General features: G+C 54.2%; 1 protein-coding gene across 1 annotated transcript; it reads right to left on the bottom strand.

Moving 5' to 3' along the window:
• Window positions 1-3,503: 3,503 nt before the first annotated feature.
• Window positions 3,504-18,450, bottom strand: Cntn2 (contactin 2). The gene is made up of 22 exons (XM_050147674.1): window positions 18,319-18,450; window positions 14,728-14,872; window positions 14,443-14,618; window positions 14,154-14,249; window positions 13,683-13,892; window positions 13,290-13,389; window positions 12,033-12,208; window positions 11,483-11,619; window positions 11,015-11,144; window positions 9,205-9,355; window positions 8,970-9,097; window positions 8,530-8,705; window positions 7,950-8,070; window positions 7,698-7,856; window positions 6,910-7,059; window positions 6,288-6,358; window positions 5,748-5,982; window positions 5,459-5,571; window positions 4,908-5,094; window positions 4,520-4,632; window positions 4,028-4,196; window positions 3,504-3,633 (listed from the first exon to the last, which is right to left on the bottom strand). Exons 1-22 carry the CDS (start codon window positions 18,392-18,394, stop codon window positions 3,530-3,532), a joined length of 3,123 nt encoding a protein of 1,040 aa, XP_050003631.1. The 5' UTR covers window positions 18,395-18,450; the 3' UTR covers window positions 3,504-3,529.
• Window positions 18,451-26,326: the final 7,876 nt, after the last annotated feature.

The raw sequence follows: 26,326 nt of genomic DNA, 5'->3' as shown, positions 1-26,326 counted from the left end.
CATCCGTGGGCCAGCGAAGCCCCGAGATCAGAGCTGTCCAGGCTCTGAAGTGGGGGCTGACTTGGAGGCATCTGGTGCCAAGGCAGGTGGAGTCTCCTCTAAAGAAACTGTAGGCCGTAGGCTGCCGGGGCTTCCTGGACCTGGACAAAGCTGGCTGGCCTATTTTGTTCCTCTACAGTTTTCCTTTAAAGCCCTGCTTTCCCAGAGGCTGTGATCATATATACAGGTTCAAGAGGTACAACCCCATTCCCAGCTCCCAGCACTGTTTCCAGTGAGCTTCTTGACATCCTTTAGGGTCCCACTTAATCCTACCCAGAGACCCCTCGCCAGGTTTGGTCTCGGCTAGTGAGACAGGACACCACACTTGAACTAGTAACAGGTATGATTACACCGCTGTCCCTTGGCATGCAGGAGTCCTATTGGCTATTCGACACTAGGAAAAGATTGGTGCCCCTGGGAAAGGCATGAGGGGAGGAAAACCTCATCAGCCACATTGAGCTCTTGGCCAGAGCACAGGCAAGGATGGCTTTGGGGACTGGAGAGGCAATGCCCATGGGGGAAGGCACTAGTGGGTAAGGACTGCTCTGTGGTGGATGAGTCCCTTTGATGGCTTTGTTAAGCTGTGGGGACCATAGCAGATGGCACCGCTAAGGCTTTCCTGTGTTAGGCATTTTGATTCTTAAGATCTCAGCTCTAGAAGGACTCAGCACCTCCCACCCCTTCAGTCAGGACTTCACCCATCCAAGATCCTGCAAGAGCACTCAGAATTCCTCAGAGCTTACTCAAAAGAAGCCCCTTCCTCGTTCCTTCAGGCGTTTCAGCCCTTGGCTTTGTCCTCTCCTGTCCTTTGTCAAGCCCTGTAGCCTCGCTGCTCCCCTGCTGTTGGGAGTCACCTGCCACCGGGGATGGCAGAACCACTCTCTTCATCCACACCATCAGACACCATCACACGGCAAGGAGCAGAGAGCTCAGTGGTGGCCTGAGTCCCCGTACGGACAGAACAGAGAGCACTTCCCTGTCCCTCAAGAGACATCTGCAGAGTACTTATTTGTGGCTGTCCCTTTTTACCTCTTGTGGTTTAATGTGCATGGATGGAACCTAACAGTCATGACCACAGCAGGAGCAAGCCCAGCAGCCTCCCAAGCCTGGCCAGGAAGTCTCTGAGAAGCCATTTCATCTAGCCAGTCAGGGTCCAAGTTTCCTCAACAGGAGTCTTTCTATTTACAAGTGAGTCACCTCTGGTCTTGTGACGCCGTCACTAACACTCCACTTGGAGCCCCAGACTACCCCAGACGGCTGGCACCGCTCCGCATCCCCCCAAACAAATTCTGCCTGCCCAGGGCTAAGTCTTCTCAGGTCTCCCAGCAGCCTGCCTGCTTTTCATGGACCTTGTCAGAAGAAAAGGGGCAGCCTCCTCCCACCTCCCGAGCTAGGTCCAGCGCCAAACCAGCTCGCTCTAGATACCCACTTCTCTACAATCCTAAGTGCCCATCCACTGGCTATCTTCTCTAGCATCCCTCCTGCAGCCCAAGGCAGTGGGAAATAGATAAACCTTGGAGGGTTTCTTTCCGTTCCCCTTTCCAGGGCTAGGCCCGAGCCAAATCTTAGCCAGCACAGGGTAGAGAAGGATGCTACACTAACTTTGGGGTCCTGATGAGGGAGAATGATCACATGGCTGAGCCCCTAGCATCCTTGTAGGTGCCGGGAGCAGGAGAGGGGAATTTGATCAGTTCCAGGAAAGCAGTCCCTAGCTAGGGGTTGGATTGGGGACAGTAGGAGAGGAGGTGTGTGAGTGTACGTCTTTAAAAAATTGTGGTGGGTAAATCCTAACATAAACCTGCCCAGGAAAACAGAGCAAGGCTTCAAGTTTAAAAACCCATAACAAAATAGAGCTCTAACTGTAAACTACAGAAATGGGCCATGGAGCAACAGGGCAGCTGCCTCTTGAGACGCCTGCCCTGCAGTTCCTATGGGCCTAGGTGTGGACACCTGGGTTTCCTGGCCAGGCTGCCGCAGGGTCCTGGTCTCGGGAACTCTGTCCTTGCTTTGGCCTCTCTCCTTGGAGGGCCTGAGAAGCTTCCGGCCAGCACCACTTCCTGAGTTCCCAGCAGAAGTCTGCCTCATCCACGCTGATCTTCTCACAGCCGGGACCTCTCGAAGCAGAGGGCTCATCCTCCGGAGGCCTCGGCCACCTTAGTGATGAGGATGTGGCTGCTCAGCCCCACACCTCCTTCCTCCACTGTGCCTCCCACAGGTAGGCAGGAGACTCTGGTGCTTGACCAAGTCTTGTCACTTACGGGTCATGGGACCGTAGGAAGTCCCTAAGCCCCTCTGAACCTCCATTTCCTCATCTGTTAAGGACCGAGTGTGGGCCAGCCGAGCTATAAGGCCTCCTCAATTCTGGTAGTCTGGTCTGTACTGGTAATGTACCCCGAACTCAAGGTAGGCTGCCCCCTTTATTAACCCCCTTTTCTTCTGGGGACTTGAGAGAGTAATCTAGGCAGCTTAGGGAGCATTTGTGGCCAGGTGGTGGAGGGTACTCCCGGAAGCAGGCATGGCCACATTAGTGCTGGCCCATTTCAGAGGCCTTTCCATCCCAGGACGGAGGGAGGATGGATGCTGTGTTGAGGGTTGGTTTCCAGGGCCTGCAGTTCTGGGAGGTGGAGGCAGGCATACATCTGTGGCAGAGCTGAAGGGAAGAGTGGCATTCAGCTGGGCACCTGCCCATACCCTGGAGGGGCCAGGAAGGAGGCATCTCGATGGGGCAAGGCAACACCTCAAGACAAGCCCTTGAGTCCCCTAGCCACCTAGAGTGGCTCTGTCACTCCGTCATCCAGTCTGGAGGGTGACAGGGTTGGGTTGGCAGTGCTGGCTGAGAGGGCAGTGCCACCTGCATGATGAATAGACCTTGGCCCCAGGCTGGTACCCTTTCCATCAGGGGCTGTAGCCTCTCAACCCTTTGGAGCTCCTCTCCCCAGTAACCTGGGGTCTGGTTGTTGGCTACCAAACAGGAAGGACTGCCTGGGAGCCTTGGAAGACCAGGCCGGGACCAGCTGCGCTGCTTCTCCAGCGAGGACTAGAAGACAGGTCCCTCTGCTTCAGAGAGGGAAACGTATAGACCATGTTTTCAGCCTGCTGCTGTCCATGTTCCTGCTGGGCCTGGAACCTTTGTCTCAGATGGCAGTGCCCACGTGTGACCCCAGAGGGCCACCCGCTTGATCTGAAGATGAATATCAAATGCCTTCTGTCCAAAGGCCTGTTCATTCTGTCCAGGACCCCAAGGGGTCCAGGCATTGGGCCCAGTGTTAATCGTGAAAGTCACTGCCCAGTGCCTCCTGATTCAAAGAAAAATTCCTTGCATGGTTTCTATCCTGCGGCAGAATAGAGATACCCTACCTCCTACATAAAGGGTACTGTTGGGTCTAAGCCAACCACTCTCAGGCACAGTGTTAGACCACCTTGGCACTGGAGGGGGAGCTGTGTCCGTTAGGGCGGGTGTCCAGCTTGGGTGTGGCAGGCAGTGATCAGATCAGAGCTTCTGGCAGCCAGTGAGCATCAGTATCACCACACCGGAGAGCAGGGGGCCAGGGCGGGTGGGGCGGACTGCAGAATTCTCCACCATCATGCTTGTGCCTGAAACCAGCAGAGAAAACTGTGGGGTGGAGCCCCCTGCCCCCAACCCCACCCTCGCAGTAGGACCGGGAGCTCTCTTGAGGAGCACACAGAGGTGAAGATCTGAACACCAGCGGTGTTCTTGGCTTTACCCATACATACAGCACTGGCCGGGGCCTTTGCTCTTGGTCCCCAGCCCCCTTGTATTCCCATAAAAGAGGTACACTGCCTTCTGTGCCTTGGGGTGGTTCTGGGGTGGGGACGGGACAGCGACATGGGCACTACTCATTCTTGCCTGCCTTTTCCTTTCTCTTTGGGAGTGTACAGTAGAGTCGGCTCCTGGAGACAATCGTTTCACCAGTATCTGGGGGACCAGGACTGCTGAGGGGTAGAGGGTGGAGGGGAGGGGCAGTACCTCCATTTCTCACGATGTGGACTTCTGCTGGGATCCCATCCCCTCCCGGCCCTGTGGTTCGAATCTGTACCAGGGCGTGCCCTATGTCCTCAGGCACTGGGATTTCTATCCAGTTCTTGTTGGTGAGGTGGAGTGTAGGAGTTGGGTGGAAGTCATTCTGATACAGCATCTGCAGGATAGAAGTTTCCAGGTACGGCTTCCTGGACCCTCGAGGTTTTGCCTTTTTGCCTCCTTCAGTTTCCCACTACCCAGGCTTCTCATCGGTGGAAGGCAAGCGTGCATGTAGTAAACTTTCAGACTCCTGGCCCATTGCTGCCCTGCTCCTTTGGCTGCTGCACCATGGGCCTGTTTTTATAGCCTCCACCCAGAGCGCCTGTGTTTCATGGCTTCCTAACCCCAAATGCCATGCTCCTGTTTCTCAGACCTTCTTGCTAGGGGTTGCAGCTCTCTATGACTACTTCCTGACGGCAGCTCCGTGTGCCCCTGCCTCACCTTGTAGCCAGTGACTGTGGATTCGTTTCGGAGTGGTACCACAGGGTCCCACTTCAGACTGAGACTGGAGCTTGAGAAAGTCCAGGAGATGTTGCCAGGAGGTCGCCGCGGTGCTGCCAGGGGAGGGGAGGTGGGAGACACTGCCATATGCTTCCATGGCCACCCCTTCCCACTAGCCAGCCCCTTTCTGATGCCTGCCCATTTAGCAGGAATTCTTAGAGCAAGCTGTCACCATGGAAATCCAGAAGTTTCAGTAGGGTCCCCTGACCTGCTTCTGCCTGGTGCAGACCACGTGGCAGGAATAGCGAGTGGTTTACTAGATAAACAAAGCCCCTACAAGTCCCTACCGCGTGGCACACGACTTTCCTTAACCCTGGCAGACACTCACGGGGCTTCATGGTCATGGCATCGGCTGAAGGGCTGGCTGGGCCAGTGCCAGCGCGGTTGTAGGCCCTCACAGTTACGTGGTACTTGGTGTTGGGGTACAAGCCAGTGACTTGGGCGCTAGTGTCTAGCCCTGCGGTCCTCACGCGTTCAGCGGCTGCTTCTTTGTCTCCGGCTTTCCAGTAGCGGATCTAAAACAGGCAAGTTTTAACGTGTACAGTGAAGCTTTTGGCTACCCAGTCCTCAGGCTTCTCCTCCACCCAGGCTGGTCCTGTGGTAGACTCTAACTTGATAACCTGCACTCTAGGTCAGCAGACCCGGAAAGCAAGGTCACGTGGCTATGAGGCCCTGCATCTGTGGGTTCTCAACTGAGTGTCCAGTCCAAGGGAGGTGTCCAGTGTATGGGGTGAAAGAGGAAGTGGGTGGCTGGCGGGGAAATGATCCTCTTGCTGAGGAATTAGCCATCCCAGGAGGAATGACTAGTAGGCTGGCAGATGTTCCCTCCCACTCTGGAGAGCCCAGCCTTACCTCTGCGCAGCCCCAGCTGGTGCTCACCTCGTACCCCAGGAGAATGCCATTCATGTCCTGCTGCACAGGCTCCCAGCTCACGTTCATCTCTGAGGATGAGGTCCCCTTGGCCCAGACCTTGGCAGGGGCCACCCTGGGCTCTGGGGACCAATAAAGAATGGGCATACGCTCCCAAGACACCTCAGTGTCCCAGAGTTGCCCTGACTAGGACTACACCTGCTTAGGATTTGGGGGATCCCAGGGACCCCAGGCATACCCTAGGCTTGTTTCTCCTCCCATAGGGCATCCCTTCTCCTTCCCAGGCCCACCAGCCCACCTTCCTCTGCTGAGTACACCAGCGCAGTGAGGCTCTCAGGCCCATCCCCCTGGCGATTGTAGCTTCGGATCTTGACCTCAAAGGGTGTGTAGGGATGGATGCTGTCATTGCTGTAGACGAAGTACTGGGCATCAGCACCGGGCACCTGGGCAGTCTGCCAACTGGAGCTGCCTTGCCTGCGGAAGGACAGCAGGTAGCCGAAGCCATCTCCATTCTGGTACTCCCGTGACATGGGCTGGGGGCAAGAGCATGGTATGGGCCAGGGGTCATGGGTATGCGGCCCTGCCCATTCATCTGGCTCCGCCCAGTCTTCACCCAGAGGAGTGGCCCTGGGATGCTCGTGCCTTCTCAAGAGTTTCACGAGAGGCTACGGGTGCAAGGGGAGAAGGGAGGGAGGGAAGCCTCCAGCCTCCAAGAGAGACTCACTGGTCCTTTCTGCTTGTTGCCACTGTGTATGGAAACAAACTAGGAAGGGAGCGAAAGGAGCGTGACGCCTGAGAGGCAAGACGCCTGCCTGCATCTCTGTCCCCGCCCACTTACAGTCCAGTTGATAATGAGCTCTCCAGGGGCTCCGCCCCCTCCGCTGAGTCCTGATGGTGCCACTGAGGGAACTGTTAGGGCCAAGCAACACAGATGTGTTAATGTTAGCGGGCAGTTAGCGAGGAAATCTCCCAGCACGTGCCTAGAGAGCATCTTAGATGGGACATCCCAATTTATCCCTTCCGTTCTACAGATACCAGCTAAAACGGGCCTGGAATCTGACAGTTCCCCTAGTCCCCCCACAGCATGTGTGGACACGCCCACACAAGTATACATGTGCTCACAGACATCTTCCTCATTAGCTGATTTCTGCAGTTTGTGTAACCTTTAAAAATGGCTCAAGGTTCTTGTCCTAGGTCCAAGACCAGGCTCTCCCAGTGTGACCTTCCTTCCCTTGCTCAAATCAGTTCTCCTGTCTTTAAAAACTTGGCTGAAACAATGATTCTAGATCTGCCGCCGGCAGGTGTGTTTTCCAGAAAGGAGTTTGGATCAGGCTGTTTGTCCACGCAGTAGCCTCTAACTTCACATCAGAGCCCAGGACTGGTGAGCAGATTGGGACTTCGTTCCAGCTCTGCTAGGGCACCCTCTGTTGAGCGCTTCCTCTAGAACTCCAGACACTCACCTGCTTCCTTGGTCCGGATTCGGCTGGATGGCCCGCTGGGCTCCCCGGTGCCCAAGATGTTGCTAGCTGAAACCCGAAACTCGTAGTCCATCCAAGGCATGAGACCCAATACCTGGGCAGTCTCGGCATTGCCCTCGATGTTCACAGGATCTGCAAGGCCCCAGGGGTCAGTGGCTAGCACCCATTTGTTGCCGGGATGAGGGCAGGTTCTGGGCCTGTGTGACCTTCATATTCTGTCCTCATCCTGGTACTACCACATGCTAAGCTTTCAATCACTCTGGCTGAAAAGCTGCTGAGCTCGGATGCCTCAGGGCCTTTGCTAATGCTGTGTGCCCCTCATTCCACATATGTTGAGTGTGCTGGCATCTCCAGCAATGATCCTTTGAAGGCATCAAGGGCACAGACCAAGTACCTCCTTCATCCTCTCCTTACCTTCCCACTGGTTATGACTGCTTCCCTGCCTGCCTAGGTGCTCCCTGGAGATAGAGAACCAAACTACCAAACTTATTTGAAGCCTTGAGCTCAGTTCTTTTTTTTTTTTTTTTTTTTGGTTTTCCGAGACAGGGTTTCTCTGTGGTTTTGGAGCCTGTCCTGGAACTAGCTCTTGTAGACCAGGCTGGTCTCGAACTCACAGAGATCCGCCTGCCTCTGCCTCCCAAGTGCTGGGATTAAAGGCGTGTGCCACCACCGCCCGGCTTTGGGCTAGCTCTTGACCCTCTGTCCTGTCTCCTGCTGTGCACCCAGTGGGGGATTTATCGATACTGCTCCAGGTGGGGCCTCACACTTACTGGTCCGAACCTGCTTCCACTTCCCAGCAGGAGGAGTGCGAGCTTGCAGCGTGTACTTGGCAATGGGGCTGTGATTGTCAAAGCCACGACTCCAGCTAACCTGGACAGTGGTGTCTCCGATGTCTCTCACTACCACACCTCCCGGGGGACCTGGGGGACCTGTACCGAGAAGCAGAGTACACTGGGTCAGATGTGTCCATCTCTGTGGCTTCTGTCACCTTTCAGGGAACTGGGGTAGCTGACTCCCATCACCTCGGACCAGGACTGTGGCCTCCTTGGATGCACCATCCACCACTGTCTGGGCCATGCACATGTACTTCCCTCCGTGGCGCAGCTGGGCATTCAGGATAATCAGGTCCCCAACAGTTTCCTTCTGTGCACAGGGAACAGCAAGGTATGATAAGTCAGAAGGAAGCCCTGACTAGTATCAACGGAACCTGGATTCTCTTGCTGTATGGCATTTATGCCCGCTGTGCCTCAGTTTCCCTATCTGTTCAATGGGAAGAATCAGCTACTTGGTACCACTGAACAATAAAGTGTGACACATAAAACAGCCTGCATGGGCCAAGTTAGTGATGACATTTGTACTGGGGAAGAGGGACAGTAGCAGAGAGCTTCTCTTGGGTCACCCAGAATGCTAAAGCTGATTCTAACTCAGAAGGCATTGGGGGGATTTAGGAATGGTGGCTGTCAGTCCCAGGATGGGCTTGCTGGGCGCTGCCTCGGGCATTAGGGAGAATTTTCAAAGGCTTGAAGGTGGTGATGACTGAGGATATATCAGGTCCCCTGTCTTATCTGGAAGAAGGGAGAGTTATGAGACCTCTGGCCTTACCACACTGGCCCTCCGGTAGTGACTTCCAGGCTTATCAAAGTCAATGGGAAAGTCATCCAGGGTCCAGGTGAAGGTGAGGTCCATGGTGGGGTCATGGGAGGCATGGCACTGGAGGGTCAGGTTATCACCCACGTTGATGTCAGCACTTGAAGGTGCTAGAGTGATCTTGGTTGCGTCTACAAAGCAAGACAGCAACAACAAAATAAGGCTCTTTGGTGTAAAAGGATGGAAAGGCCCCAGGCATGGGAGAGGCTCTCTCCTGTACCCCAAGAAGAAAATTCATAAGCAACCAGTTTCTGGAGACTGGCCAAGGGTGGTCCCAAGAGAAACTGAGTTCTGAGGTAGTCTTGGAAGCAGAAGTATACGGAGCCAGGAGCAGATGGCTGGCAGAAGAGCACCCTGGCAACGGACCAAGGGTCTGAACAGACCACGGTCCTTACCGCGCACAGACAGGATCCCAGTACTGTTAGCTTTGCCCATGAAATTCTCAGCAAAGCAGGTGTATTTGCCTTCATCCGATCGACTGATGTTTCTGATAATCAAGGTGCCATCTGAGGTTACAGTCACTCTGCAGCAAGGGCACAGAAGATCTAATCACCCCAGGGATAGGTACACTGTGGCCATGGGAAGGGGACTGACCAACAAGAAGCCTCAGCTGTGGCACACAGAACCTACCTGGAACTGTTCACCAAAATCTCAGTACCCTTGCTCCAAAGCACAGTAGCCTTTGGGGCTGCGCGCGGCTGGCAGGGGATGCTGACTTCTCCCCCGCGTGCTGCGGGGATCAGCCGTCTCACAGGGTTCTGCCTGAAGTCGGGGGCCAGGGCTGTAGGAGAGAGGCTACTTACATACTTACCCTGTGATAGCCACAGCCCCCCGCCCATTAAGATGTCACCTGGTCATGTGCTAAGGACCGTTATGTGCCACTGGAGACCAGCCTCTCACGTGACAGCAGTGTCTCTAGAGCACGAGTCCACCCCTGTGCCGACATATCTCTCTCCACTCTCTCCCTCCACACATGTCCAACCGTCTGTCTTGCTTTCAGTTTTTTCCTTTTCCTTTGAAAGATCTATTTATCTATCTTTTTATGTGTACAGGTGTTTTGCCTGCATGCATGTCTATGCAACACCCTCATGAGGAGGCCTGAGGAGGGCTATCAGATTCTCTGGAACTTGAATTACAGAAAGTTGTGAGCCACCATGTGGGTGCTTGTAATAGAACCTGGGTCTTCTGCAAGAGCAGCCAGCGTCCTGTGGAGCCATGGCTCCAGCCCCCCATACTCCCCACACTCCCACCCCGACCCTCAGCTTTCCTTTTTAATCCTCTGACTCTGCCAAGTCTTTCTTGCTTCAGGATCTTTGTGCTTCTCCAGATCTTTCCAAGGCTGGCTCCTTCAGGACACGTTCAAACATGGCTTCCTCAGAGAGTCTTCCCTGACTGCCCATCTCACTGGCTCACCTCAGGACCACGGCTCTGGTGGATTTCCTTATACCACATTTTTAGAGTTGTCTGCATGAACCTCACGTTTACTTATTCCTCTCCCTCAATTGGATTGGACAGTACTTGATGGCAGTGATTTTTTTTGTTCATTTCTCAGGAGATGTTGAATAAATGAATGAAAGAAAGAATGAGTCTTGGGACTGAAGAGATGGCTCAGTGGTTAAGAGCATGGTTGCTCTGGCAGAGGACCTGAGTTCAGCGAACCAGTGCCCATATGGTGGCTCACAACCATGTATAACTCCCGTTCCAGGAGAATCAACACTTTGTTCTGACTTCTATGGGCATGTGATACACATATAAATATTAGCATTCATATAAATAAAAAATTTAAAAAGGTCTTTTTTGAGCCTATTAAAAACTTAATAAAGGATCCTCATGTCCATCTTACAGCAGAAAAAGCCTGCGTAGCAAGCTCAAGGGGTTCACGTTCCTCGGCCCCTGTCAAACAAAGGTCAGGCCTTTCACAGTTAGCCCTTTGCGTCTCAGTTCCCCTAAAGCAGTGGTCAAGGGCAGTGCAAAGCATTTCTTTGTTTTGTTTTGCGAGACAGTGTTTCTCTGTGTAGCAGCCCTGGCTGTCCAGGACCTCCCTCTGTGAACCAGGCTGACCTTGAACTCACAAAGATCCAGCTGCCTCTGCCTCCCAAGTGCTGGGATTAAAGGTGTGCGCCACCACCACCAGCAGGAAACATTTCTGAAATCTGGAAGCTGAGGCAGAGAATCGGGTGCCACAGGCCACAGAGCTGAAAGAGCTAGGTTAAATCACCACTCCCTGTGGCAAGCCTGCTTTGTCTAGCTGTGTCCTTGGATAACTCAGTCTAGTGTCTTCAAACTGGTGCTACTCAGGGGCTACTGAAAAACCAAAGGAAACTGTGTGTGTGTGTGTGTGTGTGTGTGTGTTCAGATGTATACATGCAAGCGTGTGTTTGGAGAAGCAAAGGCTCACACCACCCAGCACAACCTGCAGGTCCCAGGATTACTCCTTTACCTTGCACAGCCAGCTCGGCGCTGGCATAGATAGTGCCATGTTTGTTTTCCGCCACACACTGGTACATGCCCGAGTCCTCCAGGCTCAGCTTAGAGAATCGCAGGTCCCCAGCCAAGACCTCCACTCGGTTCTGTGCAGAAGAACCAAGGCAGAGCAGGGAAATCAGGACTGTTGGGGGACAGAAGGGACAGGAGGGGTGGTGCAGAGGCTGTAGGCCAGAATCAGGCTGGGGGTTCATGAGCGCAGGCCTCCCTAGTATTTTAGGCCTTCTGGGAGCCAGACTTAGGATCACGCCCTCATTTGGTGGGATCCCAGATCTCTGTGCACAGGTGACCCACCTGTGGCCACGTGACTCTGAGATGGGAAGAAGCAACAGGACATCCCAAGACCTCCTGGTTGGCCCAGCCAGTAAGAGGGCCAGGCAAGCAGAAGAGGGTGGTGGTGAGGGAGGGAGCCCTGGTTTCCTACCTGGGAGGCCAGAGGCTCCCCGTTTCTCAGCCAGCGCACCATGGGCCGAGGCTTGCCTGCTGCTGCACAGGCCCAACGCAGGTTGGAACCGATGTCGGCTTCTGTGTCTGAGATCACCTTGAGCCACTCAGGCTGAGCTGTGGGGAAGAGAGAAAAAACCTGGACTGACTGGGAGGAGCCTTAGGCTCACTAAATAGGGAATTAGAAGGTTGCAGTATTTGTAAGCGACAGCAGAGGGCGCTGTTGGTATTCTGGGATGGAGAGACAAAGACGGGGGGGGGGGGGGGGGGGGGGGGGGGGGGGGGGGGGGGGGGGGGGGGGGGGGGGGGGGGGGGGGGGGGCAGAAGAAAGCTGGCACTCTATGGTCGTGCCAGTGACTGATTTAGCAACTAAATCTCTTGAAAGACGTGTGCTTTTTGTATGCCCCTGCTGAGCTCTGCAATGGCCTCTCCCACTATGCTTAGTAGCCCTGGCAAGGGCAAGGCCTTCCAGTCTCTTGATTTTTCATGCTGTTTCCTCAAAGAGAAGGGAGGTGTCTCCAGCTCTGTACCCTGCACAATGATGCGTCCCTGGACGGTGTCACGGCCCTTAGAATTCTCTGCCTCACATTCATAGGTGCCCTCATCTTCAAAGCTCACGCTGGGGATCTGCAGGGTGGGCTCTGCTGTGGCCCACTGCGGGGACAAAGAACCATCCACTTTACGCCACTTGATCCTGGGAACAGGGCTGACAGGGGAGAAAGAGCCAGAGGGGGTGAGCTGAGCTGGGTATGCGCCTCATGTGTCCCCAGAGCCTACACTCACACTCACGGGCCCTCCTGAAGAGCTGGGCAAGGTGATGGGGACTCGTTTGGGAGGAGACAGAGGGAAAGAGGGCACAAACAAGACTGGGAACATCCTCAAGGAAGGGCCAAGAAGAGGGCTCCCCTATCGGAGGCCCCTGTTCCCAGCCACAGCTGGGAAGCCAGTGCAGCTGATTTTCCATGTGGTCTGTACTCTGAAGCCAGCTTGCCCTCGCACCACAGCGGTCAACAGTGCCCTGTGACCAGGGTCTTTACAGATCCCCTTTCCTATCACCCCACTTTCCCAAGACATTTTATTAGTAATTTGTATACTAAGATGGGCTAGGGAGCCACTGACTCTAGAGAGGTCAACATATCGCCCCCCCCCCAAATGTTCCTTACACATGTTTTCTGGAAGCCCAATCATTTCCTACATGACCAAGGAGCCCTGCTCTCATGGATCCTTTTTCTGGGAGAGCAAGAGAGAGGCTTTCCGTCGTAATTTTTAAAAGACCTAATGTAACATTCATGCGGCACTTGTAAATGCCAAGTGTCATTCTCAGGGCCTGGCATCCATTAACTTGTCTAATCTTTGTAACCATCTTACAGGGCGGGCACTGTTACCATGACCACCCACCATTCAGGGAGCCCAGACTGAGATGTTAGGTCGTTTGCCAGAGGTCTCTGAGTCAGCAAGCGGTGGAACGGGGGCTTTGAACCAGCAGGATGGGGTTTGCACATAGTGCTTCCTGCCTCTAGCCCTGGGTGCTCCTCAAACTGCCCTAGGGCCGCGTTTACTGTCAGGAGGACCAGGATTCGCTCATGCCTATGAAGCCCTCGTATGTAATGTCCTCCTGGCAGAACTGATTTCGTTTGGTGGTGGGTGATGCCTGTTGTGTGACCAGCACCCTGCTAGCCTGCTGACTTTGCCCTCTTTCATCCCGGGATCCCTCCCTGCTTCTGAGGGGCTTTGAAATGAAACTCTGCGTAGTCCCAGGGCACTCTTGTCCCTCCTATGGTACTTACTTCCCAAAGGCAAAGCACTCCAGGGTGACCTGCTGCCCAACCAGTGCATAGGTCTCTGGGGGGAACCTGGCTTTGATGCTGGGAGCAAAGAGTCGGGGATCTGGGGAGAAAAACATGGAAATCACACACAAAGGACTCCAGGGAGGTGGTCTGTGTTTAGGGGCCGTGCCTTCCAAAAACCACAAATCTCCAAACACAAATATTTGGAATTTGTAAACATTCCCTTTCCCCTGGGGGCCTGGGCAGGGCACCCAAGGAAGATCAGCTACCCACCCGGTGTATGGGTCTCTGACAGCAGGGACCCAGGCCCTCTGAGTTGTTCTTCTTGGGCTCAAGGGAAGTCCCAAAGCCTACTGCCTCTCTCAGCCCGGCCTCACAGCCCACGGTCCTGACCTTCAGCCGCCAGGTTGAGCTGCGCAAACTTGCTGAAGACACTCTTGGTGGAGAAGTCCATGTGGCTGGTGGCCAGACAAGAGTAGTTGCCTAGGTCTGAGGCATTGGTCCGAGCAATGTAGAGGTTTCCTGTGGTCTGGGACACGAAGTGACGCCCATCCGTTGGGATGAAGTTGGGGAACTCATTGAGGAGCCAGCGGTAGGACAAACCTAGAAAGGAAGGGAGTTTGAGGAGACTAGGGTGTGCTGGGGCAGGATCCTGACATGCTGAATGTTTTGCCTGCTCAGGAGAACTTGTAGCTCTAAACAGGGTCTGAGGAGACATGTAAAAGGAAGAGATGGCTTCAGCTCTGTCCTCAGGTACTGGGAGCACGAGGCTTATCATCTCCTGTCCTGTCTTTCCTCTCCCCAGCATCTAAATGTCCTTTCTGGTGCAGCCCCCACTCGCTGTGGCCCAGGAGCCCCACTTACCTGGGTAGTGGGCAGGTGGGTTACAGGGCAGCATCACCCCCCAGCCCTCGTGGGTTTTCACCGGGTCTCTCTCTTCCTTAGAGAATTCCTGCAGAACTGGAGAAGGAGAGCAGGGCTCAGGCACCGTCTTCGAGCTTGGGGCTCCCCAGCTCCTCCTCCATGGGGAAGAAGCAGTTTCTACCATGCCATTTGTGGGCAGGAAAGCCTGGGGCTGCCACCTGTCCTTCCTGGGCACCTTCCCCTGGCCCCATCTACCCACACCCAACATCTTGGCTCCCACGGATCTCACAGCCGAAGCGGAGGACCGCCTCCTTGCTGACGACAGTGCCCACTGGGTTTGAGGCTAGGCACTGGTAGACACCAGCATCCTGTGCCTTGGTGGGGCTCATGATGACCAGGTTGCCCCCCATCAGCTGGTAACGGGAACCGGGTTCCAGGTTCATAATAGTGCCATTCATCTTCCACCTGCAGCAGGGAGGAGTGATGTTGGTGTGGGACCTCAGGCCTGAACGTGTAGGGCTGATGTGAGGAGAACCCTATGGCTTCCCGGGGCTTCCCAGCATCCATGGCTCACCTATAGGTGGCTGGAGGGCTAGCTCGGGCACGGCATGCCAGTGTCACCTGATCCTCTGTGGATTCCTCTGGGAACAGCAAGCCTACAGGCTGGTCTTCGAAAACAGGTCCAAAGGTAGCTGGGGTTGCCTGGACAAAACTCCATCCTGCAAATAGGAGATACCACCAGAGGCTCAAGGTGTGAGACGGTCCAAGTCCAATGTTAAGGGCATGTTGTCCAGCAGAACTTAGTGGGGATGGCTCACTTTCTGCATTGTCCAGTAAGTGGCCATTCGTGGCTACCAAGGATCTAGAAGGTGACTTAGAAACCAAAATTTAATTTTAATTTTAATGAATTTAAAAAGGCTGGGAAAGTCCCATCAATCCATGTGTGCATTGTCCGTCACCTACCTACGGTCACACAGTGAGCATTTGCTCTATACCTGGCACTGGGCTGTGAAAAATCAGATACATGCTCCCTTGCCTTGAAGGACCTTGCAGTACAGGGAAGGAAACCACGCTCAGACAGCACAGGCGGGCGTGTCACAGAGTGTGTCAGGGACAAGACTGAGACGCTCAGAGAACCTCACACAGGTGTGGCACATGGGAAATCACAGCAGGAAATGCAGAGAAGGGTGTGTGTTTCTAGAGTCCAGGGCTCTCCTAGGGAAGTGTATCCAGGGAAAAGGGCTCATTTAGAGGCTGGGCTGGGCCTCCTTGGCAAGTTCTAGCCCCCTCCCCAGGTATTGATCTGGTGTCTGCCCATGCAAAGAGGAAGACTTCACTTCCCAGGTCCATGGCAGGAGGAAATAAGGAGGGCCTGGGCACAGCGAGCAAGCGCAACCACCAGCTATTAGACCCAGCTGGGGACGGGGGTCGGGGGAGATGGAAGGCTGGATGTTGGGTTGCGGTAGCATGTCAAGTGGGGACAACTTTATAAACTGTGTCACATCGCAGGGAAACAAGGCCCAATGGGCCACACAGCCGATCAGGCAGGTAGTGTTGCTTAGCAAACGGGGGTTCACATCTGCCAGCCCCATCTCAGTCACCACCTTGCTCTGCATAAACTATTGTCCCATCTCACCAGAACAGGGTCGGCAGGCAGAGGGCTGGACAGTACTTTGCACCTGCATCAGCACAGTGGGGGCTCTGCCATTGTGGGATCAGATGGGAGCCAGGCCCCTTAATTGGCTCCTATCTCCCACGCAGCTGATTTCAGACCCTCCTTGTCAGGTTGGGGGGGGGGATGGGAGGAGGGAACTCCATTAACCAATTAGTGGCTTCTTTCTGGGCACATCCAGCTTCCAGCCCTCTTCCAAGCGTAGTCCCTCTGCTGCAGCTGAGGCCCAGCTCTGGCCTCTTGGGAGTGGGGACATCTGTCAAGCAGCCCTCTGTCTGAGGAATGGGGTAGACTTCCAGAGTGGTCTATGGAAGGCCTCCCCTGAGTCCTGTCCTTGCTGCCCACCCCCACCCCACACCAAGTGCTTGTCACTCTCCTTTGCCGCTGCCCGAGGCCTCGGAGGTGGTGTGTGACAGCAACTGCATCATCTCCCCCTGGAAAGCCCAGCTTAATCCAGAGTTAATGATGAAGGCGGAGGGTGGGGGCCCTGTCCCAGCTGGGACCACCTGCAGAGAGGGGAGAGGGAGGGCCGGAGGGAGGAAACGGAAGGATGTGGAGACAGCGGCGGTGGCCGGCTGCTGGGAACCACCTTATACAATAGCAGCTTCCAGGAACTCAGCCCTGCTTGCTCATTCCATATGTATGTTACGTATTCACAAGTAGCTCTACTCACTGGTAATAATTAAGCCACAATAAGAATAGTGCTGTCGGCCCAACTGCTCACTGTCACCTGATGCCACACTCTGAATTCTAAGAAGGGGGAGTGATTCTCATCTCACCAACAAAGACTGAGACTTAGGAAGATTTAACAACTTGCCCCACCTCAAAGCAAGAGGGGAGATCTGCCTCATCCAGCCTCATTTTGCAGCCAGCATGTTTAACCACAGTGGCCATGATTTCTGACTTCAGGTTTTAGAACCATCCGAGGCCCTGGTTTCACCCCAGAGACCTGACATCAGAAGTTCCGGGAATGAAAAACAAAATGCATTTGAAAGGGGTTGCAGTGGAGGGTATTAGGGTCTAGGCTGCGCCTCACTCACACCCGGACCCCACGGCCCCTGGTGCATAGACAATGTCACATGGCCCACACTTCCCTCCAGAGCTACGGACATACCCGTATATCCCATCCCACAAGTGACCATGCACGGACATAAAGTCCTGGGCAAAGCACCTTTGCCCCCATTTACTGTTTTCCCAGAGAAGACATCAGACATGTTGCAGTGGGAGGAAGGAGCCAGAGAGATGCTGTATGAAGCAAGATTCCACGCCTCTCTTTGCCTGGGCTGTGAGTGGTTCAGAGCTCTACTCTAGGATCAGGTGAGCAAGCCAAGAACAGAGACGCACTTTCCAGGTCTCAGATAAGAGTAGATGGAGGACTGGGCCACACATGGGAGACAGCAGCCCGGGTCCTGGCCCTTTAGCAGCTTCCTTCTGACCTGTTTAGATCAGGGTAGCCTGAGCGGTGCTCACACCTCTTGCTTTTAGTTCCCCCAGTCTGGAGGACCCTGGGGCAGATAACTAGGCCCGGGGTCTTGGAGCGAGCCCAACTCCTCAGCACCCCATCAAGCTGGGTGCAGGGCGAATCAGAGCAGCAGGGACCCAGTGAGAGCTTCTGAGCATGCCAGCCTAGACAAAGATCTAGAAGGCACGGCTGTGTCGTGGAGGTTTGTGGGCAAAATTCCAGGGTAGGGTCTAGACTCCAGGACTGTGGGATGAGTGCTCCTTCTCCCATGGAGTTCTTGGGAAAAAAGAAACTCCTGTTGACCTGAGTGTGGGGTTCAGGCACAGCCAAACAGTAGCCAGCTGGCCCCTCAGCACAAGCCCTGGAGACACCCAGCTCCTGGGCACAAACTCTCCAGCTCTGCTTGCTCCCTTCTCTGCCCTCTGCCAGCTGTTTCTCATCTCTAATCTGAGTACGGAGATTACCATGGAGATGGGACCCTCTGTCAGCAACTCTGCTCGGCCTCATCTGTCCCTTTCTGCCCCTCCCATCCAGGTTGCCTCCAGAAAGTCTCTCAGGATTCTATGAAGTACCTGTTAACCCCTTGGGTCTGGGACCCTGGTGCATTCTTCAGGGAAAAACATCTGAATATATTGGAGGTGTCCATGGCCTGGGGTGTCCACTGAGCACTGGCTATGAGGCAAATACAGCCAAAGGCATCATTAAATCACATGTTAGCTCAGGGGTGACACTTGGCAATGCCTACCACACTGGGCAGTGTTGTTCTAGAGGTCACAGCTCCAATGGTTGGCATGGAGATCTGGCTTTGCCACATTGCGTTTTCTGATGACACAGGGTAAGCCATCCAGCTTCTCTGGGCCATTTTTCTTCATTTTCAACATAACCAGGATCCATTTCCTCTCCTCCCAACTCCACAGGTCAGGTAAGATTCACAGATGGGAATAATTCAGCAAGAAAATGGCCTCAGCAATGCAGAGGAATTGCCGCCTAAGTGGTAGTAATGACTTAACCATAGAATCAGGCACTCTTACCTGGAGAGGAGACCAGGGTCACTGTAGCCAGCACCAGCAGCAGCAAGCATGACTTTTTCCTGCCGTGTGTCCCCATGGTGGGTGTTTCAGGCAGAGTCCAGAGGGCAGGAACCAAAGCCCAGCTCCAGAAGAATCAACTGGAGACCAAGAGACACCTAAGGAGACAGAGGATAAGAGCTTTAAGCCACGGCGCCCCTCCCAGCTGCAAACACATCTGGTGAGTGACTGTGGAGGGAGCACAAGCACTCATCTTCCTGGGGTCCCAGAGGAGGGGCTTGGCTATTATCAAGGAGTGCTTCCAGGACTGAGTCCCTCCTGTTGCCCCCCCCCCCCGCCCCTCACGTCCCCTGGGAGTCTGCCCAGTGCCTTTCCCTCCATCCAGCAGGTGCCGACCAGGAAGAGGAAGCAGAACTAATTGGAAGGCAGGAACCCACCTGCCTGTTTGCTGGCAATCGTGATCCCTCTGTGTCAGAGGAGCCCTGAGAGAGTGGGGTGTGTGCCTGGGAAGGGAGCCAAGAACATCTTCCTGTGGTACTTGGGGACCAGGGCAACTCTCTCTGCTCTTTTCCCACAGTCGCCTGGGTGGGGGCCACCAAGCCCCTCTGCAGCTGCACAGTCTCTGAACCAAGACTGATTTTCTCAAAGGAAAGTTTTATGACTTAGCTCTGCCCAGTTGCAGCACCAAGATTCTTTGACCTTGATCCTATCAGCCCCACTCCCAGCACACTGGTTAATGGCCCAGCTTCCATCTTACACTGGGATAGCAGAGACTGGGCAGGTCACAGAGAGCAGGGCAATGGCTTGGGAGATAGGCCCTCATGTGATGAGGCAAGGACAGGGAAGGGGGTCACCTTTCTATCTATTCCTCCTCGGGAAGAATCCCTAATTCCTGGGGGACGGGACTCCCAGGAGCTACCTTCTAGATATTGAGATTGGTCTGATCACCACAGTCCATTCCTCCCTCTCAGAGCTGCCGTAGGCCAGGGCTCCTGGCTGCAGAGTCTACCAGCCTGCCCTCCCTCCTGCCTGCAGAAGGCCCGGGGGCAAGGCTTTCCCCACTAACTGTCTGTGGAGCCCTGCTGTCTGCATCTGTGTCCCTGGTGAAATTGCTATCTTTCAGGTCCTTCAACTCAGGCTCTCATGCTTCCTGATAGAGCAGTCAGGACCCCTTCCCCGTGGGCCGAGAAGCAAGACTAGAGATGAATGAGACCTCGGGATGTGCCTCACAGAAAAAAATCCCAGCCCTCCTCCACCTGGCTTCTCACATTTCCTGCTTCCAGCTGCTAAAAGTCAGGAGGAAGAATTGCCCTGGGCTCCCCAGGGTGTCAGCATGGATGCCCAGAAAACTCAAGAAGCAGGGGTGGGGGTCAAGAGCAGAAGCATCTCCTTTTCCCCCTTTAAAATTGGTTTTATTTTTAATTATGTGTACTTGTGTGGGTATGCACATGTGAGTGTAGGTGCCCACAGATGCTGGAAGAAGGTGGCAGACCCCTGGAGCTGAATGCTGGGAACCCAGCTCAAGCCCCCAAGAGCAGTCCATACTCTTAACCACGTCTCGTCTCGCTAGCCCCCCGATGTCACCTCTTTACAGCTCTATGGGCTTAGGCAAGTTATTCCCCTGGTGTGGAGTCTCAATTTTCCCATCAGTAAAATGGGGATGATGTGAGCACTACAGAATAGTTCTGTGGCTACATGTGGTGTCCCCTGTACCGGTTATCAATGGCCGCCTGTGGTGTCCCCTGTACTGGTTATCAATGGCTGCCTGCAGTGTCCCCAGTATTGGTCATCAATGGCTGCCTGCAGTGTCCCCTGTACTGGTCATCAGTGGCTACATGTGGTGTCCCCTGTACCGGTTATCAATGGCCGCCTGTGGTGTCCCCTGTACTGGTTATCAATGGCTGCCTGCAGTGTCCCCAGTATTGGTCATCAATGGCTGCCTGCAGTGTCCCCTGTACTGGTCATCAGTGGCTACATGTGGTGTCCCCTGTACCGGTTATCAATGGCCGCCTGTGGTGTCCCCTGTACTGGTTATCAATGGCTGCCTGCAGTGTCCCCAGTATTGGTCATCAATGGCTGCCTGCAGTGTCCCCTGTACTGGTCATCAGTGGCTACATGTAGTGTCCCCTGTACCGGTTATCAATGGCCGCCTGTGGTGTCCCCTGTACTGGTTATCAATGGCTGCCTGCGGTGTCCTCTGTATTGGTCATCAATGGCTGCCTGCAGTGTCCCCTGTACTGGTCATCAGTGGCTACATGTGGTGTCCCCTGTACCGGTTATCAATGGCCGCCTGTGGTGTCCCCTGTACTGGTTATCAATGGCTGCCTGCGGTGTCCCCTGTATTGGTCATCAGTGGATACATGTGGTGTCCCTTGTACTGGTTATCAGTGGCTGTGAAGCCCCGGAGTCATCTGGACCTCTGTCAGTCTACTGTGGGGAGAAAGGGAGAGGATGGCTCTTGATGCCCCCCTTCTCCTGTCTCCATCCCGTCTGGTATCCACTTCCTGCTCTTGACTTTCCCAGGTTGCTCCCTTGTTGAGGAATGTGAACATCCCCGTGACTGGACAATTGTGAACTCACGCCTGGCACGGGAAAGCTGCCCATCATGCTCCTGCCCTTTGCCAGCCATCTGGGCCAGAGCTCAGCTCAGGCACAAGGGGCTGGCCTGGGAGGGGGGCCCCGGCTGTGGGTGTTTATCTGCATACACCAGAGCAAGGCAGAGATGAAGTCACAGGGGTTGCCTCAGCCATGCGGTGGCCAAGATTCTGTATTGTCTTTCTGGTGAAGACTGTAGATTATGGATAATCCAATTCCACTGCCCCCCCTAAACTTTAGTTTAATCTGGGCTTTTTATCAGTCATCAGTCTGGTCTAAATGCTCTGGGCGCCCTCTAGGGACCAAGACCTGTAGGCTTAGAGATTATGTCTGGATCAGGAGGATGTGGGGTTTCTCCTGGGGCGCACTGGCCTCTAAGTCAGTGTTATCAGATATATAGTGAGCCCCATTGCTCTGAATAAACTAGTAAGAACTCACACACAGGTCTGGAGTAAAGGTTGGAGCGTACTGCCTCCCTGAAGATAAGGCAGCCAACATTCACTCTGCTTTGCATTCATTCCCATTATCATGCATGCATGTGTGCATGCATGTGCACACACACATGCACACACATGTACACGTGTGACGGCGATGGGAGGCAAGGTCTTTTCTATGCCTTGAACTCACAAGCCTCTTGTTCCAGCTGGGGTCACAGGAATGTGCTACCACATCCAACCCCACTACAGTGTTCAGTGACCATGAGCCAGGCATTGTGCTGAGCACACGGGAGGCAGGAACTGAGACACTCCCTTTATGGCACTCCCTGGCCAGCTGAGAGTAGCCATGAGATATGCTTCCGAGTTCAGAGATGAGTCATCTCCCCGCCCCATATGACATGTTCTAGAAGGCCCAGGATGGAGAGGACCTTTTTGGTCGGAGTGAGGCTGGAGTGGAGTTCTGCCAGACCCAGATTAGCCTTGCCAGCTCTGAGCCAGCCAAGCCTTGCCCAGGCCAGCTGCCCTGATGCAGGGGTGCAGGCACAGGCTGTCACAGTCGGGCACAGGCTGTCATCATCGAGGGGCTGGTGGTTCTGTGAGGGCCATGGCAGAATAAGCCACTGAGAGCTTCAGGGACACTAGAAGCTTCCAGTTCAGGGAACAAAGAGTGAGAGGGGGGACAGCTTGGGGACAGCAGACTATAAGGTAGACTCCAGCACACGACAGGGTTTCTTGGCTAAGGATCTCTATGGAGTCAGACAAGAAACAAACAACAACAACCAAAAGTACTAACTCAACAGCATTTTGCTGCTTCCTGAGATGTCCAGCTCAGGCCCCAGCTCTTTCCTTCCCCAGTCAAGGAGACCAGAAATTAAAGGGTGTGGTAGTTGTGAACACAGTGTGGTGGGAAGGGAGGGTTTGGAGCACAGCAGAAGACAGAGAGATCTAAGGTCAACCTTTAAGGGAGTGCACGGGCCTCTCATTATACTCACCTCGGCCTCTGCCTTGTAGCGTGTCTCCCAGGTTATAGAGCAGGTTACTGAACCAGTGAGATCTAGCATCCCTAACTACCATAACCTGAGTTACTGCCTTCGGTACTAAACCCTTGCACCTCAGTTTCTCCTCTGTAAAATGGGATCAAGAAGGGTCACCTCAGGGGATGATGGTGAGGTCACAGCCATACCTGGGCTGCTGCCAATGCTTGGGAAGGATCGGATCTTATAGCCAAGTTCCACCTGTCCCCTGAATATCTACACACGCTGCACCTGTATGAGTCAGGCTTGCTGATAAGTCTTAAGCTAATGGTAAAGACAGAGCTCGTTCCTCCCATTCCACGGGGTGATGTAATGAGGCGGACCCCAGCAATCACCCCAGACTGTGGCACAAAGATAGCCCACTGGCAGACTTGTACCCAAACTGCGTGTTCAGGAAACAAGCGATTTTTCTCTCATGAGCCCAACTCCTGACTAGGGCAGAGGGAGTCTGGGCTCAACACCTGTCATCTTCTTAGGATGGGAATCACTATATGGCAGGTCCATCAAAGTCCAGGAGGGTTTCAGGCATCACAGCCTGCTGGGAGGATGGGACTCTGAGCAGAGGGGCAGAGGCTGCTGGGGCACTCGCACTCAGGGTGCCAGGAGAGGCACCCCTGGGCAGGGCAAGGGCCTGAAGTAGAGAGACGCTTAGGGAGGCGTGGATGGGATAGGGACCTTCAGCTCCAAGCGAGAGGGGGTGGAAGTTCTCAGTTCTCTCTTTCCCCAGCATGCACGACTCTTGTGTTTGCAGCCAGTCCCTGAGGCATCAATGCAGACAATAAGTCCCTTGGAGATACTGTAATTCCCAGCTCAGGGGGGCTGTCTGAACTTTCAACACCAAGTGGGGAAGTCTAGCAACTTGGGCTGCAGGCTGGAGTCTAGGGGCTGTTAACTTGGAGTCTACTCTTCAGAGTTAAGAAGCCCAGAGGGATGGGGGTGGGTGGGGGTGGGATGACTTAGATCTTTCGGGAAGGAAGTGTGAAGACTAGGGTCCAGTCAGTCTCCCCACTCTGCTAGCCCTTCTCTGTGTAGTGTGGGGCAGCAAGCAAAGGCCTTGGGAGAAGGACCTCACACGCCACACTTTTTTTTTTTAAAAAAAAAAAACAAAACAGCTTCTTTCTGCTGCTCTTTATCTCCGGTCCTCACTGGAACTGGAGGAGCATGAATAATTGTCTCAACTTGTTTCTAAAGGATCAAATGTGGAAGAAGAGGACCTCATGCATTAGCAGGCAATTTCTGCATGCCACTCCCTTCACTGAGAGGAGACTCCTTCTCACCCCACCCTGCATCGCCCAGACAGTTTTCTGCGAGCTGGTGGGAGCAGGAGCCTGTGCATGAGGGGACCTCAAAGTCCTGGGGATTGACAGATGTTGAGATGATAGAGGCTCCCTTTGGAGGAGACCTTATGGTTTCACATCAGGATGGGTGCCTGTGAGCAGGGCAGGGGTTGACTTCTGCAGTTTAGAAGGGGGCCGTATGGCTGGGATGGATGTTGAGGTATATCCTAGTGTGTCGTAGGATGGATGACACTCAGGCTTGGGATACACACTTTTATTTTTGGTTGCACCTCACTTAGTAGACAAAGAAACACGGACTCATTAAACCACAAAAGGAACTTTGTTCCAGGAGGGTGAAATCTGCCCCATGAATGCCCTACGTTAGCAACATCCCTGGGGATTTCAGTCTAGATGAGAGTCGGCGGTCCTCCTAGAGAACCAGAAATGCCAGCATGCAGGCGGATGAAAAGGATGTCATCATTTGCTGTTTGAAAGAGGATGACCCGAGGCTGGAAGAAATGTACTTGTCACCCAGCCTAACTTCTGCCTCTAGGCATGACTGCCTCACTTCTTGAACCTGACACTGACCCCAGCTCTGCAGCCATCTTAACAGTCATGTGACTGGAGATTGCCCTATGGCTCTATTTCCTTCTCAGAAGTATCTGCTGACTGATCCAAGTCCCTCATACTTCAGCAGCATGTTCTTTGCTCTGGTTCTTCTCTCTGTGTCAATAAACCACGGCTTCCCTGATGCTCTAGTATCACACTGAAGAATCTTCAAAAATACTAATACTGCCCAAACCCATCTTACAGATCGGCTTTGTAATATGTTTCCCCACCGTTATTTGGCTGGAAAAACTTTCTGGCAGAGGGACTCTGCTCTCTTCCAGCGCTCCTGAATGCGTGGCTGATAGTATCAGCGTAGAAGCTGGCTCACACACATCCTGGCCATGTATGCATGCCTTAGGAGAGAGCTGAAATCAGGCCATAGTAAGACGCACAACTGTCCAGTGGATCACAAGTACTCAGAGTCAATACACTTGTGTCTCCACTCAAACTGGCAGAAAGTGGAGGTGCCCAGCAGAGGGTCACTAGGGATGGAGTCTGGGGTTAGACTGAGGGCCTGTGGACCTCTGGGGTAGGAGATATGGGGAATGATGTGGCCTGGTGGAGACTGAGGAAGGTCAGAGAGTGGTCCCTTCAGTGGCCCCGCCTCCCTAGGCAGCGAGCCTCTCTTCCCAAACCCCTCACTTCATCCGGACAAGGGCAGTATGGACCTTGAGTGTCTTTGATGCCGTCAGCTTAGGAGCCTCCTTGTCTGTCTCATCTCCTGCTGGCCTCTAAATTGGCTGAGATCTCCCACAGGAGAGTAGGCAGGACTTTGACCTTGTGGTTGAAGCACTAGTGATTCTGCCTGAGCCTGGCTCTCCAGAGTTAGCTGGTGGGGCCCCTGGGAGGAGCTGAATGCTTCTGACTCTCGGAGGCAGCCTGGAAACATGACACCTGTTTTAACCTCCAGACCAGTTCTCTGCCTCACCCCTGGAGCCTCAGGCACACTGGCCCCTCCCACAGGTGGCCCACACTTTGCTGTCCTTGCTATTTAGTGATGCGTCTGGTCCCTTTGAACGGGACCTAGGACAGGTGGTAGATCATCTCAGAGCTAAGCAGATGATGGGACATCTGAGAGAATGCCTGAATCAGCTGCCTGTATGAGCTCAGGACCAGGCTATGTGGACAGTACCTTCTCCTGCCTCCTTCGCAGAAGGGAACCGTGTTCAAACCCACCCCTGCCCAAGGCTGAGGTCATTGCATGCACAACCACTCAGTGCTGGTCACACTAATTACAAACGTACTAACAACTTTGGCAGCAGGAAGCTCAACTCCCCTATCTCCTGGGGTCGGGAATGGGGTGCACAGAGTTTCGGGGTCCAGGCTGCCTGTGCAGTCCAAGACACTGCCCTACAGGTACAGCCTCATCTTAGCCCCTTGCCCCTGAGTGCTACAGCCAGTCTTAGAGGTGGTCTTAGAGTCTTACAGACAGTCCCTGGCAGGTGCGGCTTCTCTCCTGCAGTCCATTACATAAGCCATGGGGCTAGCAGAGGGGTTGCCCCTCTCTTTAGAATCCCCTGGAAAGCCAAACTTTGAGCAAATCCTTCCCTCCCACCAGTGAGGTTGAGGGGGAGGGATCTGGGAAGAAGACGAGGTTGAGGAGGGAGGAGGGGAAAAGGAACTGCAGGCTAGATTCCAGCCTCACCCTTGGGATATGACTTGCCTCAGTTTCTCTCCCAAGTCCCAGCTCCTGGACAGCCAGCCTTTGTCCAGACTTGCCTTGTGCTCTCTCCTCTTTTCCAGAGCCTCTCTGGTCCAGCAGAATCAAGACTTTGGAAAGGGGTCATCTGTCGGAAGCAGCCCCCCATATGACCTCAAATTTGGAAGTCCCCATGTAGGGACTTCTAGGTACAGGCTAGGGCCTGGCCTTACAAAGCTGCTTGGCATTGGCTGGGGTCCAGGGCAGGCCCAGGGGTCCCTGCCCTCTTGGCAGGCAGTTGCCACTGCCTGCTCAGATTTCTGGACCCTCCTGGGGGCCAGTTTCCTGGGCCAGGTAAATCAGGCCTTGCAGAATGCCACCCACTTAGACAGGATGGGGAAGAGCCTGAGGGGTGGCCAC

Source organism: Alexandromys fortis, unplaced genomic scaffold (assembly GCF_014885135.2).
Source record: "Alexandromys fortis isolate MF-2015 unplaced genomic scaffold, M_Fortis_MF-2015_v1.1 scaffold_58, whole genome shotgun sequence".
NCBI classification, from domain to species: domain Eukaryota; kingdom Metazoa; phylum Chordata; class Mammalia; order Rodentia; family Cricetidae; genus Alexandromys; species Alexandromys fortis.
Note: the sequence above shows the minus strand (reverse complement) of the source record. Positions and strands in the feature narration are given on the sequence as shown.